The 17357-nt window shown below is 44.7% G+C and overlaps 1 protein-coding gene across 4 annotated transcripts in view; it reads right to left on the bottom strand.

The window, feature by feature from the left end:
- BOK (BCL2 family apoptosis regulator BOK) overlaps nt 1-17159 on the bottom strand; it is a 36830-nt gene extending 19671 nt beyond the window's left edge. Inside the window, exons 1-6 of one of the 4 annotated variants that reach the window (XM_030027982.2) lie at nt 17064-17158; nt 16665-16904; nt 16345-16536; nt 13837-13963; nt 1412-2122; nt 160-538 (exon numbers count right to left, since the gene is read on the bottom strand). In XM_030027982.2, the coding sequence (XP_029883842.1) occupies nt 160-382 (223 nt within the window). In that variant the 5' untranslated portion in view covers nt 383-538; nt 1412-2122; nt 13837-13963; ... (1 more) ...; nt 16665-16904; nt 17064-17158. Of the gene's footprint in view, nt 1-159; nt 539-1411; nt 2123-13836; nt 13964-16298; nt 16537-16664; nt 16905-17063 lie in introns of all 4 variants that reach the window. The other 3 variants (XM_030027981.2, XM_030027983.2, XM_041126603.1) reach the window with 3 other exon arrangements.
- Between the last annotated feature and the right edge of the window lie 198 nt (nt 17160-17357).

Genomic DNA, 17357 nt, shown 5'->3' on the forward strand with positions numbered 1-17357 from the left:
AAGATCACCAAAACCAAATCTAAATGCCCAAAGCAGAGACGAAAAACCTCTATATCATCACATGAAAAGCCTCTTGGCACTCATCAGTTCCACAAACCTTAGTCTGGTCTGAATTGCTCCATATAGTTTCAGTTCCCACCCATACCCGCAGAGACTTACCTAGTCGCAGCAGTATGGTGGACACCTCGGCCAGCTTACCACCAGGCACTGGTGCATTGCACTCAGGTTTGCTCCAGCTGACACCCGCTCGAATTAGCCTTGAATTTATGTAGTCTCTGCAGAGAGCCTTGGCTTGGGACACAAGCTCCTTGTCAGTGGGAGACCTGTCAAAAACCTCCATCACCTCTGCAGCAAAGACTGAGGAACGGCGTAGCACCTCCATCCTTGGCTGCTGAACCCACACCTCAGCATACACTTGCTGGAAGGCTGAGCCGATGCCTTAGATGAGAATCTGCAGGAGCTGTGTAGTAATCCTCTGGTCTCTTGGTTTGTTACAGCTCCCAGCAGCTATTCTCAAAAGGCCAGTTTTTCATTTTACCTGGTGAATAAAAGCATCTGTAAGTCCTCTAGCATTGCAAAGATGTAAATCAGAAGCCCAAGTATTACACCTTATAGTTACGCTAAAGCCAGTAGTATCATATTTGCAAAACATCTGTCTCAGTGCATCTTACAGACAAGGGGCAAAATCTTCCGTCTCTCAGCAGCTCTGACTTTTACTGGCAGCATGACCCACAGAAGGGCTGCAGTTTTGACCTGTCAAGGTGTTTCCTCTTTTCCAGTTCAGATTCAGCAGTCCTAGAATTACCCTTTAGAGAGACTAGATGGTCAGAGCATGGAAACAATTATAGAATGTGTAGACAATCTCAGCTTGTTTCAATTAAACTGGAAAAAATACTGAATCCCAAATACCAGCTACAGTAACCTCAACCAGATGTCAACAGACATTCCAGCTCAGTAGGTCACGGATCTTTCTGAAGAAATGGCACTATTGCAAAAACAGGGGTACAGGAGCATTTGAAATGTCTGGATTGAGACAGTTTACCACACTCTTAGTTTAGATTTTGGTTCTGCCACTCTTTTTGTCTTTTTTTTTTTTTCCAAAGCAACATGCATACCATTTCTCAAAAAGCTTTAGCAATAGCAGAGAAAGCAAAACAGAAAAACAGATTTTTAAAAAAAGTTTTGAGGTGTGAATGCCTAAGGAGAAAATTCAAAATTTCTTCAGAGGTACCTGAATTCATCTGTTGCTCTGACTTTTTAACCCAGTGCTGCTTTTGAAGTCAGTCAGACCAGTCTTTATTCAGATGTTAGTGTTTTTCAGTCCCCAGTTTTAGACATCTACTTACAATAACGACTTGCAAACAAAATAAAGCCAGTTATTTTTCTTTGTCCCAATGAAAAACATATTTACCTTTCATGTTGCACTTTCCCCCCCCCCTCAGTGATTTCTTTTGGGGTTTGGTTTCCTGTTTCTTTGGAAGATCTGCCTCAATGAACACCTGATTTAGGATTCTGTAGGATACTGTCACACTTCTCTGGAGAGCCCCAGCCTTCTCCGCATGGCTCCCACCAGTGCCTCCTTCCCCATCGCCCTCAGCCTCGCATTCTCCGCTCCACCGGGATCCTCGGGGCTTGCTCTGCTGCTTTTAAAAGACCCAGGCGGCAGAGGAAAGCTTCTAGCTTTAGCCTTGTAAGGAAGATGAAATAACCGGGAGGTGGGGTTGCTATAGCCAGAGAGCAACGCTTTCTCCTCCCTTTTCTTCTCTCTTAAGGAGGTTCTCTGTTGTTCTACTGCAAGCACGCAGAGGCTTCGTTCAAGGACTTGTCTCTGGGGTGAGGGCAAGAGCAGAATTTCAGGAGCAGGTTACCCCATGTAACAGAGCAATGAACGCACCGCTGAACTAGGAATAGCTGCGGGTGAATTCCCACAGCGGCTTTTGCAGAGTTGATGTTGGCCGGTCATTTTCAGCCGGTAGCCGAGTCGGGCAACTACAGGATGTCATACTTCAGCAGTGGGCTAGTCATGCCAGTTTAATCCAAAACAACGGAGGTGATTAACAAAGAGAGCTGCAGGTGGGGGCTAAAGCAAGGGGTGCTTGCATTTTCCGAAACTACAAGTAGTCTGGTTAAAAAGAAAAAAAAAAAAAGCGGGTTTGCTGATAGGAAAGAGTTTGTCCAGAATGAAGTGTTTTGCAGGAACATGTCCATTTCATCTCAGTGTGTTAAGAAAACTCACATATAAGGTTTAAGGAAAACATTTCAATTTCAATTCCAACGTACTTGGAAATTAATATCAACATCAACTTCTTGTTGCAACATTATCATATTGAAGCCACAATGTCCAGCTTTTTTTCTGTGTGTGTGTGATACCATTTCGACTCAATAGACCACATACAAATGTTGGCTTTTTGTGTTATGATTTGAAACAAAAGAAGTTTTTGAAGTTTCCTGCAGACAAGACAGCCCAAACACAAATTGTCCCCAACAAATAGGAATTTGTAGATTAACAGCTGGGTATGTGGCATGGTCAAAATACAGCCTTTCCGAAAGGAGGTCAGAAGCAAGAAGTAACTGTTGTCATCTCTTGCTTGCCGCCTTTGAGAAAAAACCAGAGATGAGTACACCTCTCCAAGGTGTTGATCACAAAAAAACCCCAAGCACAACCTGCACCACTGCCGGTCTCAAAACTGAGAGATAAAAAGGAACAAATGAACCGCATGAAAAAGCCTTATTGTATGATGTATCAAATACTCTGGCCAGCATCCAACACACAACTCACGCACAGGCTTATCACAGAGCATATGTTTTGGTCTGCCATTAACTGGATTGCTAGAGACTGCTTTGCTGCACTGGGACAAGGGCTGCAGGAAAGCCTCTTCTCCCTCCGGCAACGTGATCCTCTTTCTGACCTGGCTTTTCCTGGGAAAGGAGCAGGGTTAAGGAGAAGTACGTGTAAGCAGTGGTACATGTAAGCTGGGGACCCCAGCTTAGCTTGATACGATCATGTTAAGATGGCAATAGTGACTGTGCATCTCCAGCACCAGAATTATTTGCTCAAAGATTCTCTGAGAAATTTGGGTTTATCCACTAGCCTTCCTCAATTTTAAATATAGTCGCTATAGACAGAGGCCCATCCCATAGAAGCTGAAATCAAGACTCCAGAGATCCTGTGCTACTGCCCATCCCTAACCCACCCCTTCTCTGCATAGCATGCCTGATGGTCTCTTGGAAAATCATATTTTTGCCTTTGCTACTCTGAAGGCTGAAAAATCATTAAAAATTATGTCATAGCTTCCTGCAGCAGCTGACAACTTGAAACAGTAGTCCTATTTAAACTGCCCCTATTCAGTAGGCCTGTGAAACAAAGATGAATGCTTAAATATCAGTATTGCTTAACTGATGATAACGTTTCCCAGAACTCTGGCAAATATGCAAGTGCCACAGTGCCTCCCAGCTCTCCACAGGTGCCAAACCCATCCCACGTGTTCTCTGCCCGACTGTCACAGTACGCAGCATCCCCTCAACTTCCACCCTACAGCAGACACAAAAACTAGAAACATGAAGGCTGTGTATAATAAACAAAACTTTGTACAAAAAAGCCCCAATAGTGCATGGTATTCTACCTGTATTATTTGCACACTAAAAATACAGCTTGCTACTGAAAGATACCTTTATAAGTAAAAATAGATGAAACCACAGCATACTGCAAAGAACAGCATGTTACAATCCAAGGAGCTGTCAGTGTAATGTGAGCCTCTTTTTCCATAGTATGTTTAGGCTACAACACTTAGAGGCTAGATCTATACTGGAAAAACCCTTGTGGCAAGGGAGTATCAGGAAACAGTGTGGAAACACCTTATATCACCCAAAACCACTGTTCCCAGTGTAGCTATTACTGGCATGACAGTGTTCTGGCTGGAACAACAGGATCCACACCACAGGTCCTGCCTATCTCAGATAGGGTGACCAAAACAGCTTGGAGCATTCATTTAGTAAAACCAGGGGACCACAGAGATATGACTGCGTTTTATAAGTCTGTCAAGTGGAAACAAACCCTGGAGAACCCACATCAGCAAGAACACAGCAACAGTCTAAACATAGACAGCTTATGCTCAATATTAAATAGTTTAACCATTAGAGAAGTAAGTCTCCAGAAGGGCCTTTTAACAGCTGCTAACTGTGAGCCCACTAAGCTTATGAAAGGGTCCGCATGATATGGTTTCCTACAATAGCACGAAAATAACCCTGAGTGCCCTAGGAGGTAATTTCCAGCCTTGTGTTCACACAGCCTGGTTTCTATCAGAGATATTGTTTTGTTTCGGCTCACGGTGCCAATCCCAGCCACTTCACACAGCCTACAATTCCAGCAGAAACTATACACTGTAACACTTAGATCCGATGTTCTAAAACACCTGCAGAGCAAGGACTTAGAGAAGCAGAGGGATGCCAGAGACACACAGTTAATAGCCAGAGAGCCTGGGAATCAACCCTGCTAGCCTCTGCCTGCTACAAGAGGTTTCCCTTTAGAGAGATGCTCTGGCAAAACACTGGCACTGTAACCAGACCAAAGCCTTCCACCAAACCATCCCTGAACCTTCTTTTGCATTAAGTCACCCAGTTTTAACATACCATCGTCTCCCCGCTGTCTCTTCCTGTCTGATTTTTGCAGCAATATTTCAATTCTGTGTTTGTGAAGTTATCACTTACCACTGCAAAAACACCTATGATGTCAGGCTTTAGGCTGCAAAGCCATACAGGAGGAACAGGGAGGCTAGAAGAAACACTTCTTTTTATACAGAAATATTTTGCCAGCTGCAACAGGAAAACAATACATGGAAGTAGCAGCTTAATGGGACCCAAGTAAAACACTGAGGCTTTTTGAACCTTTCTTTTGTCTCTAAAGGGCTTGATTCAAAGCCTCCTGGAAGCCAAGCAGTTACTTGTATTACTTGCATGATGGGATCACCCTGGAGCACCATTCCTGGAGCCGGATTTTGCAGTGCCAAGTGTCATGTGCCAGACCAAAGAGGCTGTATCACAGTGAACTCCTCTTCGATGGCCTTTAGACTCTTCTCCTTCATGAGGATATGGGTCTAGTGACTTAAATGCATCCAGTTTAGCAAGCAATCCATTACTTAAGTGTCAGCATAGATTATCACTGATACCCAATGTTTTCTTCTCTGAATCCACTGCCATGCTCACTACCACTGCTTCTACACAACTTCCTTGCTATATGTATGTTTTGACAAAGGCGGAACAAAGACATGGCGTACTCCAGAACTGATGTACAAACATGCTGAAGGGGAAACTGTAGCAGGAATTGGTTAGCAAGCAGTGCTATGAATTGAGTCACAGAATGTCTCTACTTGTAACCAACTATTACTACTCAGGTATCAAGCCAGCAGCTGCCCACTGTAAAACAGCAGCTTCTAGCTAAATCTAGGACTAAATGAGGCTGCGTCGTCAGCTTAAGAACCTAATTAGATATAACAGTAGATATAACTGGTTTGGTTGTTTCATATCCTCTAATTTGCTTCAAAATTACATATTTTACTGAACCAATCATTTCATAAGCTAAGGCGGCTGCAGGCACACCAAAGAAATAAGAAATTTTAAGTTGTTCCAACAACTATAGCTTTGTTTTGAAACTCAAATAAAATATTTACATACTGTACCACCAAAATAGAAAAGGCAGAAAACAACTAATGAGGTCACTATCCCCAAGAGAGCAAAGACGACTCTTCCCTTTCAAGCTCTAACCCACAAAGGCAGAGGATGAGCCTTTGTCTCATTCGAGCGATTGATCACCCACAAGGTTTGGGAATCACTTCCACGCAGGACATGTGCATGTGGACAGGCAAGTGTCTCTGCCTGCAATAAGCCTGAAATCTCAAGAGCCTGAAATGAGTGCAGGCACTTCTGCACTGGTTCAGCAGCATTTACAAGCTCCGACGCATTTATCTGCTGCTTTGAGACACGTGCTGGGGCACAGACATGTCCTACACAGGCAAATGGATTGCTGGGTCAGATAACCACAAGGCAGCAGTCTTTATCCTGCACACATCTTCATGCCCTAAACAGGCTTCAAGGGATTTACACTCAAATTTTGCATATCCAGAATGTAGCCCTACTTTTAATTAAACCCTTACTGACTTTTAGAAAGGCTCTTCAGGTTCTTCAGTCTTAGCTTCTAGTGCTGTGCAGGGCAGCAACTATGCTTTTAAAAAATCCTATCTTCTGAAGTTGTCTGACAAGGAGGGTAGGCTGATGTCTCTAGTCTCCACAGATCAAATTTGGAGCACATGATTCCTTCATAGGCAGTTGATTATGCCATGCAGCATTTTGACCACTAGGATGCAGTTCCACCCTGACTGCCAGCAAAGTGTTTCTACACACTCGATATACCCCAAGAGTCTGTGGAACTCCATGTTGACAAAAATTTTCTTCAAGACTGCTTTGGTTAACAAGATTGACCCCTCTTACTCAGTGGGGCAGTATAGGGCTGTTTTTTTCAGCAGCAGCCAAAAGCTAAAGCAACCTTCACCTCCAGCTGCTCATACCCATTCCCAAATTGTCCTTCCTAATTGCACTGCTGTAATTTTGTGTTTGCTGGCACTGTGGACCAGTTCCAGGAGCTGGCTGGTTATTTTTTATTCATATGCGATAAACCTTCCATCCAAAGCACATCTGCAGACAGAGTTGTATTAGTACAACCAAGGTAGCTACAAGCAGAAGGAAACAATTTCTGCTTTGCCATCAAGACAAATGTCCATGAAACTACAGCACTAGTATTGTTTCTGCACATAAAAACGCAGCTGTGGTGATCTGGAGCTTCCTAGTCCACTGAGAAGACAGAGAAATGCTGACAGGGTAATCAACAGATCCTTCCACAAGAGCAACGATTGCTCAGCATGTCTGGTTTCCCAGCACTCTTAAGATGTCAACTTTCATGAGTTCTGATGGAAGAGACTTTAGCTAAAAGAGAAAAAAAAAAAAACAACACAAAAAAAGAAAAGAAAAGGCAACTTTTTGTTACCTGACACTGAGATACTTAAATCAGGCACATACAATAGCCAGGACAACAGCAATTGCTTCCTTCTGGCTGAAACATGAGCTTGACCAAGTAGGTGTCCAAAACAGGGTTAACTTATATTTGTTGACTGAAATCCATCATCTCCCTTACTTCCAGCTGGAAACCTTTGGGCCAGTGTTGACATGACTCTGAAAGGCAGTTGGGTGCAGTAGCTGCTCTGAATGTTTGAGACAAGGTGATACATATGTCCACCCCTGCTCAGGGAAAAAGCAAAATCCCACCATCATCGTTAGTGGTCCCTTCCTAGGCTTTAGAGCATCCTGGTTATTTTTCTGGGCTCTCAGGAAAGACCTGCTACAGGTCTTGGACCATCAGTTCAGCAAGGGCCAGGAAGCTCTTTATGCCCTGCTTCTTGCCCAGCCTGCACATCTCCTCCAGTGTATCAGACTGTAGCACTGTGCATTGGCATGACAACAGCAAATAACTGGCCAGATGTTAAAAGCCATTGCGAAAGATGCTGAGGGCGGACCCACTTCAGTCAAAGTGATTCAAGTCAGTTTTAATCATATGTAAGAATCAGCAAGCAGGAAATCTTGTTTGAGGTCACTGATTTTAATCTGGGTTTATATTTGTTTCTAAGAAAGGGTGAGTCTCAGACTTGCAGGAATTAAGACCTGTTCATTTGCATCTGAACACAGCTCAATGCTATGCTTTTTTTCCTCAGCTATAAAGGAGGTAAGTGACATGTATTTAACCAATTCTACAGCTGATACAAATCAGAAATCTGAATGTGTCCAGGGTATTTTCTACATAGTGGGCTACTTTTATTTCATGTTGCTAGTGTATGCCCCTTGAACATTCATACAAATGCAATTAAAAAAATAGAAATAAAATGATGTCTTTATGCGCTAAATTAAACTTGCAAATATGAAGTTGAAAAGGTTTTTAGAATGCAGAAAAGCACCTGAGGCAAAAAAAACCCACAACAACATAGAACACTTCTTATTCAGCTACTGAACTGAGTCAACTGTTGAAATGAATAAGCAGCTCGAGACCAATAGCCTTTTCTGGGAATAAAGTCAAAACTTCAGAGAATTTGCAATCTCAGAGAAGTCTTTCTTATTAAGCTAGTTCAGTTTGTAAACTGATTATGAGGAGCCAGAGAGGCAAGGAAAAAAAAAAAAAAATCAACTACGTATTGGTCAAGACAAATTACTTTTCACAAAAAGCCTGAAGAACAACCTCAACATAAGCAATGCTGGTTGCTTATATTTTGCAAGACATTCGCATACCACTCTGCTGTGCTTTACTTCAGAATTTTAACAGATGCTCACAGCTTTAATATTTTTGGTTTACAGCAAAGAAAGGGCTTAAATCGGACCTGATGACCTCAAGGGTCTTTTCCAACCTAAATGATTCTATGAAATATTTACTTACCTACCTGAGTAAACTCTAAGTGGAAACTTGCACCAAAAGTTCCCTTTAACATTCCAGAAATTTCACCTGAGGGAGGTGAACTGGCAGTATGAGTGCAGCATCCCACAGGTCATACAAGGGCAAAACACCGGCAATAATCAAGCCAGCTTAAATTTGAAGTCACTCAGCGGCAAGGAGGAGGTTAGTCAGTGAAACTAGACTTAACGGAAGGGTTTTCAAAGAACAAAGTAGAAATACATACAACTACAGTTCTGGGGAAGAGAGGTTTCGCACTCAAGCGACAGCTGAAGTGTGTAGTTACTTCAGTAATTTTAAGTGAAGGGTTAGTGGTTGTAAGGGAGGGAGTCAGTGTTGTTTAGCATCATTCTGTGCGGCAAAAACAGTGAGAAATAATACATACACAACTGGATCACACATTTAAGAACAGCTGCATTGGAGAGGAGCAAACAATGCGAGAAACTCTCCCATATAGTGAGATTTCCACTACTGCCAAGACACTGGGAGCAGTTAAACATATCTCCTCTTACAGCCCTCTGTGAGGAAGACAAGCAGCCACTGTGCTGTCTTGTATGCTTCCTGCCAAAGGTTTGTTGTTTAAGGGACACAGGTGCCCGTCTAGTAGAAGTTGGAAAGTAGGGTAGGTGTATGGCATGAGTCATTTAACAGACATAGCTTCTTGATTAAAAAGAAGTAGATGATGCTCATTGTGAGTTATCAGAGCAAAAAAAATCAGCTTCACGCAGACCTGCGCAGGGTATATGCCCTATTTCTCTTGCATACTCCCAAAGCATATTTTCACTTAAGGTCTGATTTCTCATTTCCTCATAACCACATACCAGTTTCTCTGGAGAGAAGCCAAAGCAGCACAAAATTTCTTGCTGGCACTACCATACATACAGCATTTTGTTAGAAGAAACACAATCTTTGTGATTTAAGGAGAACTTCATTTCTAGAAGGAGCCATGAGATCAGGCTACTGCAGTGTGAGACCAAAGAAATGATTTACATAAATTATCACTGAACCTTGCAGAAACTCACATGATAGAGCTGTTAATGGTAGCTTTGGTCCAGATAGCAGAGGCCAAGGAAGTATTCATTAACAAACAGAAGTTTGATGCTAGCACTAAGCCCCTCATCAGAAAGAGGCATAAAAGAGCAGGTAGCTTTGCACCTTCTTGTTTTACAAGAAGACAGAAAATGCTTTTCGGAATCCTAATTCAAGCAACTATGCACTCAATCAGGTAACTCTGCATCTTCCTGTTTAAAAATATTTCTGGACAAATATGTGCAAAGAGGTGTCTTTACTTAACAAAACACAGATTGCTAGTTTTCCCTTCCACAAGGCATCTCGGATGCACAGCACAGTTTTTTTCTCTGAAGTATATGCATCTGAGTAATTAGTTTTATTTAGTATTATATTTTAGTTTAATAGCATGAAAAACATGTACTGATAAGAAAAAAATTTCCTGTCAGCAAGGGGAATAACAGCTGTTAAGTCACCTGGGGACAGAAAGGAGGGGTTTTTCTCTGTAAGACCTTGCATACTGAACTCAGACCCAGGGATCAGCACTACAATGGGTTTACTCCACTGTAGTTTTCAATACACAAATGAAACCGTGAGTTTCCAAGGAGTCTCCAAGTGTCTTCCACACATTGGAGCTGTTCTCACAAAGCAGGTCAGCTCAGACAGTAAAAGCTTCAGAAAGACACAGTGGATGTTTCACAGAGGAAAGCTTGAACACAGAAGGGGTCAGAAGCATCTCAGAAGAATGAGTTAGGCTATCATTTTGAACTGCGGAGATCTTTGGAAACACGAGTATGACCACACTGTGGTTTTACCAGAATTACAGCTGAGGAACTCCTGTTCCTAGTTTGAACATGGGTGAGGAAGCAGGTGTTCAGCCAATCTGCACAGGCAATAGGCAGGCAATTAAAACAAGCTGCTTTTCTCCAGCAGTTCTGGATAGTGCCATCTCTTTCTCCTCATTTTCCTGGGTGGTTAACTCCCAAGTGGATTCAACCACATTTAGCAGCTCCAGTTTAAAAGCCGGTAGGTAACTGAAGCACAATGTCATGCCATCAGTTCCAGCAGAGCATTTTGTTCTCTGTTTCAAGGAGCATTTACACTAATTTCCATAGAGGTACTGCATGGTTCCAGACAGGAGTCACTCTTGAAGTGCTCAGTGAGTGCCAGGTCCATCCCCCAGATAAACTGTATGCCAGCACCTATCCTTTATCGCTCAGTTAAACAGGGGTCCACCCACTCCCCTGCAGACAACTTCCAAGGTAGTTGGAAGAGACTAGCAGGAAGGCAAAAATCTCTCCAGGAATGACATTAGCCACTTACCTTCCTGCCTCAGCACAGAGGTCTGCAAGAGCCCAGGATTCCGCTTCATCATAGAATCACAGAATATTTTGCATTGGAAGGGACCTGAAAGATCACATTGTTCCAACCCCCCTGCTATGAGCAGGCACACCTTCCACTAGACCAGGTTGCTCAAAGTCCCATCCAACCTGGCCTTGAACAGTTCCACAGAGGGGGCATCCACAACTTCTCTGGGCAACCTGTTCCAATGCCTCACCACCCTCACAGTGAAAACTTCTTCCTTACATTTAATCAAAATCTACCCTTTTTCAGTTTAAACCTGTTACCCCTCATCCCATCACTACACTCCCTGGTAAAAAGTCCCTCCGCATCTCTCCTGTAGGCCCCCTTTAAGTACTGGAAGGCTGCTATAAGGTCTCTCCAGAGCCTTCTCTTTTCCCGGCTGAACAACCTCAACTCTCTCAGCTGTCTTCTACCACTAGACAGGAACATGGCTTGGAAGAACCCTAGTTTAATTTAGGGACTAGTCACTGTGGGAAGCAAAGGGGTGCTGAGCCAACAGGCAAGTCAGCTGCACTTGGAGCTTTACAGCTGTGTCACTCAGGCTTATTCCACCTTGCCAGCAGAATTGTGAGATAAAGGCTCCTTTCTTTGCTGAACACTCAAGACAGCCTTAAGAGCCACAATATCAGCAGAAAGCAAGCCCCATGCAGCCAACATTGCAAGATTTGTAGCGATACAGTGTGAAAGCAGGAAGTCTACTTTAGCTTTAGCAGTCTACTGCAGTCTCCATACAAGCAGGGATCTCACAAAGAGCTCTCATCAAAGCAAGTAGATTCCTACAGTACCAGCTCAGTCTGATCTATCGTGTAAGGGTATGGATTCTTTGAATTTCCTCTTGCGCTCCTACAAAGGAGCAAGGTTTAAGGCCTGGAGCAGTACATTACTCCCAAAACAAAGCAATCACTTTATGCTTATCAGTAGCTGTGATGCACCCAGGTAGAGCAGAACGAATCAGCACCTATCCCTCGCAAAGGGAAGAGCAATTTAGATATAGAGAACTCTCTGCTACTACTTTGCTTTGCTAAATTCAGATAAGATACTTACTGTTGCAATTCAAGACCTTCACCAAAAAGAAAGGCGAGTGGGGAGAACACCCCCATTTAAAACTGTCAACGAAGCTTGCAAGTTCAAGCAAAGACTGTTTTGGCATGAACTCGAGTAGCATCTGGTATACAAAAGCTCAGTGGCCAAGCCCAGATGCAAACTATAACCCACGGCAAAGAGGAAAACTGCTGCTGAAGTCCAACTCTCACGGCTCTCTGTACAAGTGCATTCTTTCCTAGGGCTTGAAAGCTCCACTTTGCACTGGGCAAAAGCATATAGCTTGAGAAGGTGACAAATTCAAAAGGGTCTTCTTGTCAGGAAGACAACTTTCCTTCTGTTCTTGTAGGGTTACAGCTTAACTGCATAATGCAGCAATAGTGCTCTTCCACATCACTGATCTCCAGAAGTACAATACAGAAAACCACTTCAGCCTCTCAACATACTAATGGAACTAGAAATAGCTCCTCTCCAAACAAGAACTGCAGCATTGAGAGAGTTATTCTGTTGCACTTTTTACAGTAAAGTTTTAACCTACCTATCCTGCTAAGTAACTCTACCTTCAGGGAGGGTACTTAACACCTAGCACACCCTCTAAGGCTAACTGCTGTGCTCCACAGCCCTGTTTACACCAGGAAAGTACTACCACTTTTCAGGGCTCTCCAGGCTCAAGGTACATAAGCCACTGCTGCAAAGAATGTCCCATAATGACTCCACAGAGCAGTACAGAAAAAGCTGAGGCGCCAGACCTCATGTCATCCAGCTGCCATGTAACCCAGTCACTTAGCAGCTGTTTCCATCTCTATGCACATTGCCACCCTCCGTGACACACACTTCACTCTCTGCTGTTTTACCCTCGCTGTGCCTGAAATGCTATTATTGTGCCCAGGGTAGACAAGAGAAACTGAACCAGACTTGTTCTGGGCCATGCAGCAGGAAACCTCAGAGTCTCAGGGTAGTGATCTAGCCACCGGCCATCACCTCCCCTTCTCCTTTGCAAGAGACATGCACGTCAAAGCTGAGTGAACAGTATTGAGTTACTGGCTTTGACTACCACCACTTCATGCTCCGGCACAAAGGGCTGCGGGAGGCAGACTGTGTGACCCACGCGGGAAAGGAAAGATCAGCAGCAGAGTAACGGGGATTTGGCAGGAGTGGGTGCTGCTATGTGCTACCTTCCTGCAAGGAGCCTGGCCCTGCAATGCACTGTTGCCTCCTGGTGGCACCAACAAAAGAGCAAACCAGGTTTGCTTCTAAAACCACTTAACCAGCCCCGAGAGCCACAAAAGCTCCCTCCCAGACAGTGCCATTTGTCTGGCAAAGGCACTAGAAGGGCTCTCGAGACCCGCTGCAGGTGTGGGAGGGGGAGAACAGGGTGGAAAGCCCTGAGCTGCTGCAGGCAGAGCCAGTGCCAGGACTCGGACAACAGCCCCAGGCTCACATGCTCATCTCAAACACAGACTAGCTGCCACCCGCCCCAGGGACCAGAGGACATCTCACAGCCAGGCCATACCATACTGCTCTGCTCAGCTCTCTGAGAGCAGTGTCGCAATAAATTTCTCAAGAGGTACTGAACAACATAGATCTGGATGTTTTGAGTAATTCATACAGAAAAATCTATCAGTGCTTGAACCAACCACAAACAGACACTTTCTTGGAAGAGTTTCATAAGCCAGAGCAGGTAAGATGTAAAGCAATAGCTCTTGAGGTCCTTTCCTCATGTTTTGGCCATAAATAGTTACACCTCCAGGCAAGCCTGCAGAGGCACTAGACGCCATCTACTCAGCGGCATTCTTTAATTTTATCAGTAGACTGGGCTCCAGGCTGACCCTCCTTAAGATGTCTCACCAAACTTTTTAATCCTCCCCCACTTTCTGTCTGTCCCAAGTAAGCATGCAACAGGTGGGGATACATTAATACAACTGCAGCACTTTTACCTTCAAGTGAGGAAGCAACTTTGAGATGTCTCACTGAAGAGTTTCTTGTTCTCAGAAGCATCTGGTGAAGGGCAGTGAACAGCAGGAGAGCAGGCTACAGGACCCCTCATGATTCACTCAACACTTCCTAGCAAAAAGTAAAGGCTGTATTACCTTAGCAGAACATCTAAGAACACATCAGTAGAAGTTTCTTGTAACAACTATTCACACTCTTCTCTGGACTTCACAGAAACAGCCAGGTTTATCAGCTTATTGGGCAAAAGTTGTAAATGCCTGTGTCAAGATTCCTCTTTTATGAGAGTATTACATGGGTTATCTCAAGCAGTGTTTATGCCACACTGTCAGCAGAACACAACAGTTTTCTGAAGTAATTACTTTTTTAAAGAGAGAATGTTAAGCAATTTTGATCCCCTCATCTCCAACAAAGGCTCCAGTTCCATGGACAGGAATGGAGCAGGCTTCAATCAGGCAAAACTTGGCTTGGGAATGGGGACTGCAGCACAGCTTATTTCTAAGCAGCTTGCACAATTAAGGTGGGGTTTGGGGGGGGGGGGGTGTTGAGCAGAAGACTTGTTTAAATACTGCATTTTTTTGTCACCAGATTTTAACCTGATTTTTCTTCATTCTGGATGTTTATCCTTCTGCTCTAACAGAAAGAACTAGAAAACAGAGAAAAAAAATTTAACTAAACCAGCTTATCCCCTTGAAAATAATACTTTTTAGAAGTTATTTCTTCTCTATTGTGAGAAGAAACCCCAACAACATACACAGCCGTCTTTGGTTTTTAGCCTTATTTCCCCACAGCATCCAGGCTTGGGCAGCCGTACAGCACACACAGATAGCAAATATACATGCTTACACACATATGTATTTGACTCTTTCCTGCTCATAGTTTTTGACCAATTTTAATCAGCTTGGGAAAAGGAGTAGGAACCCCCAAAGCACAAAGTTCCTACAATTTTGTGAAGCAAAAGGTAAGAACAGGTAAGAACTTACTAATACAGCTGTAAAGCAAAAGGCAAACCAGCAGCATCAGAACTGGCATAGAAGAAAGGGATGGCAGCAAGGCTGGCTTTGCTCCTAGAGCTGCCTGCTCCATCAGCCATACCTGCTTTCATGCCTACCTGCTTCAGGAACAAGATAGTCCTCCATACTACCCCAACAGACCTAGGAGGAGCTGCCTGCTTACACTGATGGCCAGAGTCAGGAGCCAACATAGTCCTGCCGAAGGCTCCCTTTCCCATAGCCCTGCTTCCCAGGGCCAGGTGAAAACTTTAACCCTAAATAGCAAGCCACAGACCTTTTGTAGGCCTGGGCACTCCAGCATGTAATTAACTCTCTGCTGCTTTCCTCTAACTGAAATATTTCCTCTTTTGCACTTTCTTAGCTGGCTTTTTCAAAACATTGATCTCTTGGAGGCAGGGACTGGGTTTCTTTCTGTGGAGGTGCAGATTTCAGTGCAATGCACAGGTAGCTTCTGGGTGCTGAAGCAACAATTACGTAGATACAACTTGTAGTATGATTGTTCTGTAATCACAATTGCTAATGTTAACAGCAACAAAAAAAAAGCTGGACTGCTAGGAATACAGCACCAACTGAAAAACAGGGGAGCAAGGAGCGTAAGAAGACATTTCTACTTCCCTTTTGCTCCAGTTGATATATTCTGAGAATCAAATTGCAGTGGCGATGGACACAAACATGGCATCAACAGCCACAGAGAAGTCAGGGAAGCCTGCTTCCTCGGGGTCAGCAATTTGTTTCTGCATTCTTTTGAGCACATTAATAATCCTCTCCCCACACAAGAAAGTCAACAGAAATAACTGCCCTGCAACAGAGTAATCATCTCCAGCCCTATACATACAACTTGCCCAAACCAAAGTGACCAGCTACTGACCCGCATGTGGTTTCTTCTATGTGGTGACCAGACCACAATTTCCACACAACCTCTCCTGCCCATCCATGGACCCTGTTGCTACGAGGCAGGCTGCCCACGGGTCCCAAACAAGGAGGAACACTGGCCTACATCCGAATCGCCTCCGTCTCCTGTGCTTCTGGGGCCAGCTCTAAAACAGCTGACCAGCTTTTGCAATTTAAGATGGGCATGCCATACTAATCCCACAGGCTGATCACCCTTATTAAAGACTTACCCTAAATTAAGCTGACAAAACAAGTTAATTGCTGTTCCTCCCTGCAGTCGTTAGCAGCTCCATGCTACTATTATCCTGACACTGTAACCACCCTAAGGTCTGTGGGTGAAGTTAGTAAGACAGCTTTTTGGTGTATGTTCAGACTTGGCACGTTAATTAACATAAACATTTTTTTGTGAGACTTTTGCCCTCTTGCCTGCTCCCAAGAATGAAACTACATGGCTAAATTAAAGAGTCTCCATGACAGGAGGTGGAGAGCCAAGCTGTTGGGGTGAGATGATTCCCAAGTAACATAAACAGGGACTCACAACTTACCCTCCTACAGGGTGATTTGTATGCGTCCAGAGAGGGGATGGCTCACCCCTGGGTCCTTGCAGCAGAACTGCCTTCTCCTTCCTTTCCCACTTCACAAGGAGGCTTTGATTCCTCTGTGCGTTCCTAGATCTCCTAAGTGAAGGTGTTGTGCTGGAATAGGGATGTTTATAAGACACGTTGGTGTGGCTAGAAGGTTGGTCCTGCAGGTATAAACTCAAAACTCAAGCAACCCAGGGATCTGAAAGGCAAGACCTTTGTTGAAAACCTTCCAGCCGAGATACAGTTCATTTAAATACAAAAATATTATCTCATTACAGAGGTATTTGATGCCAGGCCTCTATCTAATTGATGTTTTCACTCAAGTACCTCCAAGTGCCGGATGGTGCAGTCAGGGGGCAGGGAAACAGAGGGATGGGAGAGGGCTGCTTGATGCAGCCGAGACCCATCCATCCACGCAGCAACCTGTGTCACAAGGTTGTTCCGCTTGCTACAGCTCTTCACAAAAGCAGCACAAATCCACCATCAGAAGAAACGGCTTTCAACAAACACCGCGGGTGCAGGCAGCCACGCCAGAGCTTGGTAAAAAGTTGTGTCTTGTTTTGTTAACTGTGGGCAAGAAAATTTAAGTCCAGTTTTAAAGCTGACTGGCAACAGAGCAGGTGAAAATGATTTTTCTCCTGTGAAACCGCGGAGAAAAAACACAACCCCACGAAGCAAGCCCTGGGAAAAGGGCAACGAAAGGGCCCTCGTCCCCCTGCCCCTCACCTCCCCCGCTCCCAGCCTTGCTCCGCCGGGATCCCCGCAGCTCCTCGGGGGGACCCCGGCCCCTCGTCCTCCCGGGGGCGGTCTGCGGGCAGGAGAAGAGCTGCCACCACAGCGGGCTGAGGACGGGGCGGGCTGAGGGGAGGCGCCGTGAGGTGGGAAGCGGAGCCGGGAGGACAAAGGGAGGGGACTGCTCCCGCTCCTGCCCCCACCGAAGGGCAAAGGGGGTCCGCCCCCGCCCCGCCCGGCGGCCCAGCGTGGCCCCCGCCCCGCCGGGGAGGCCCGGGCCGGGGCAGC

This window comes from Aquila chrysaetos, chromosome 10 (genome assembly GCF_900496995.4).
Source record: "Aquila chrysaetos chrysaetos chromosome 10, bAquChr1.4, whole genome shotgun sequence".
Classification (NCBI taxonomy): domain Eukaryota; kingdom Metazoa; phylum Chordata; class Aves; order Accipitriformes; family Accipitridae; genus Aquila; species Aquila chrysaetos.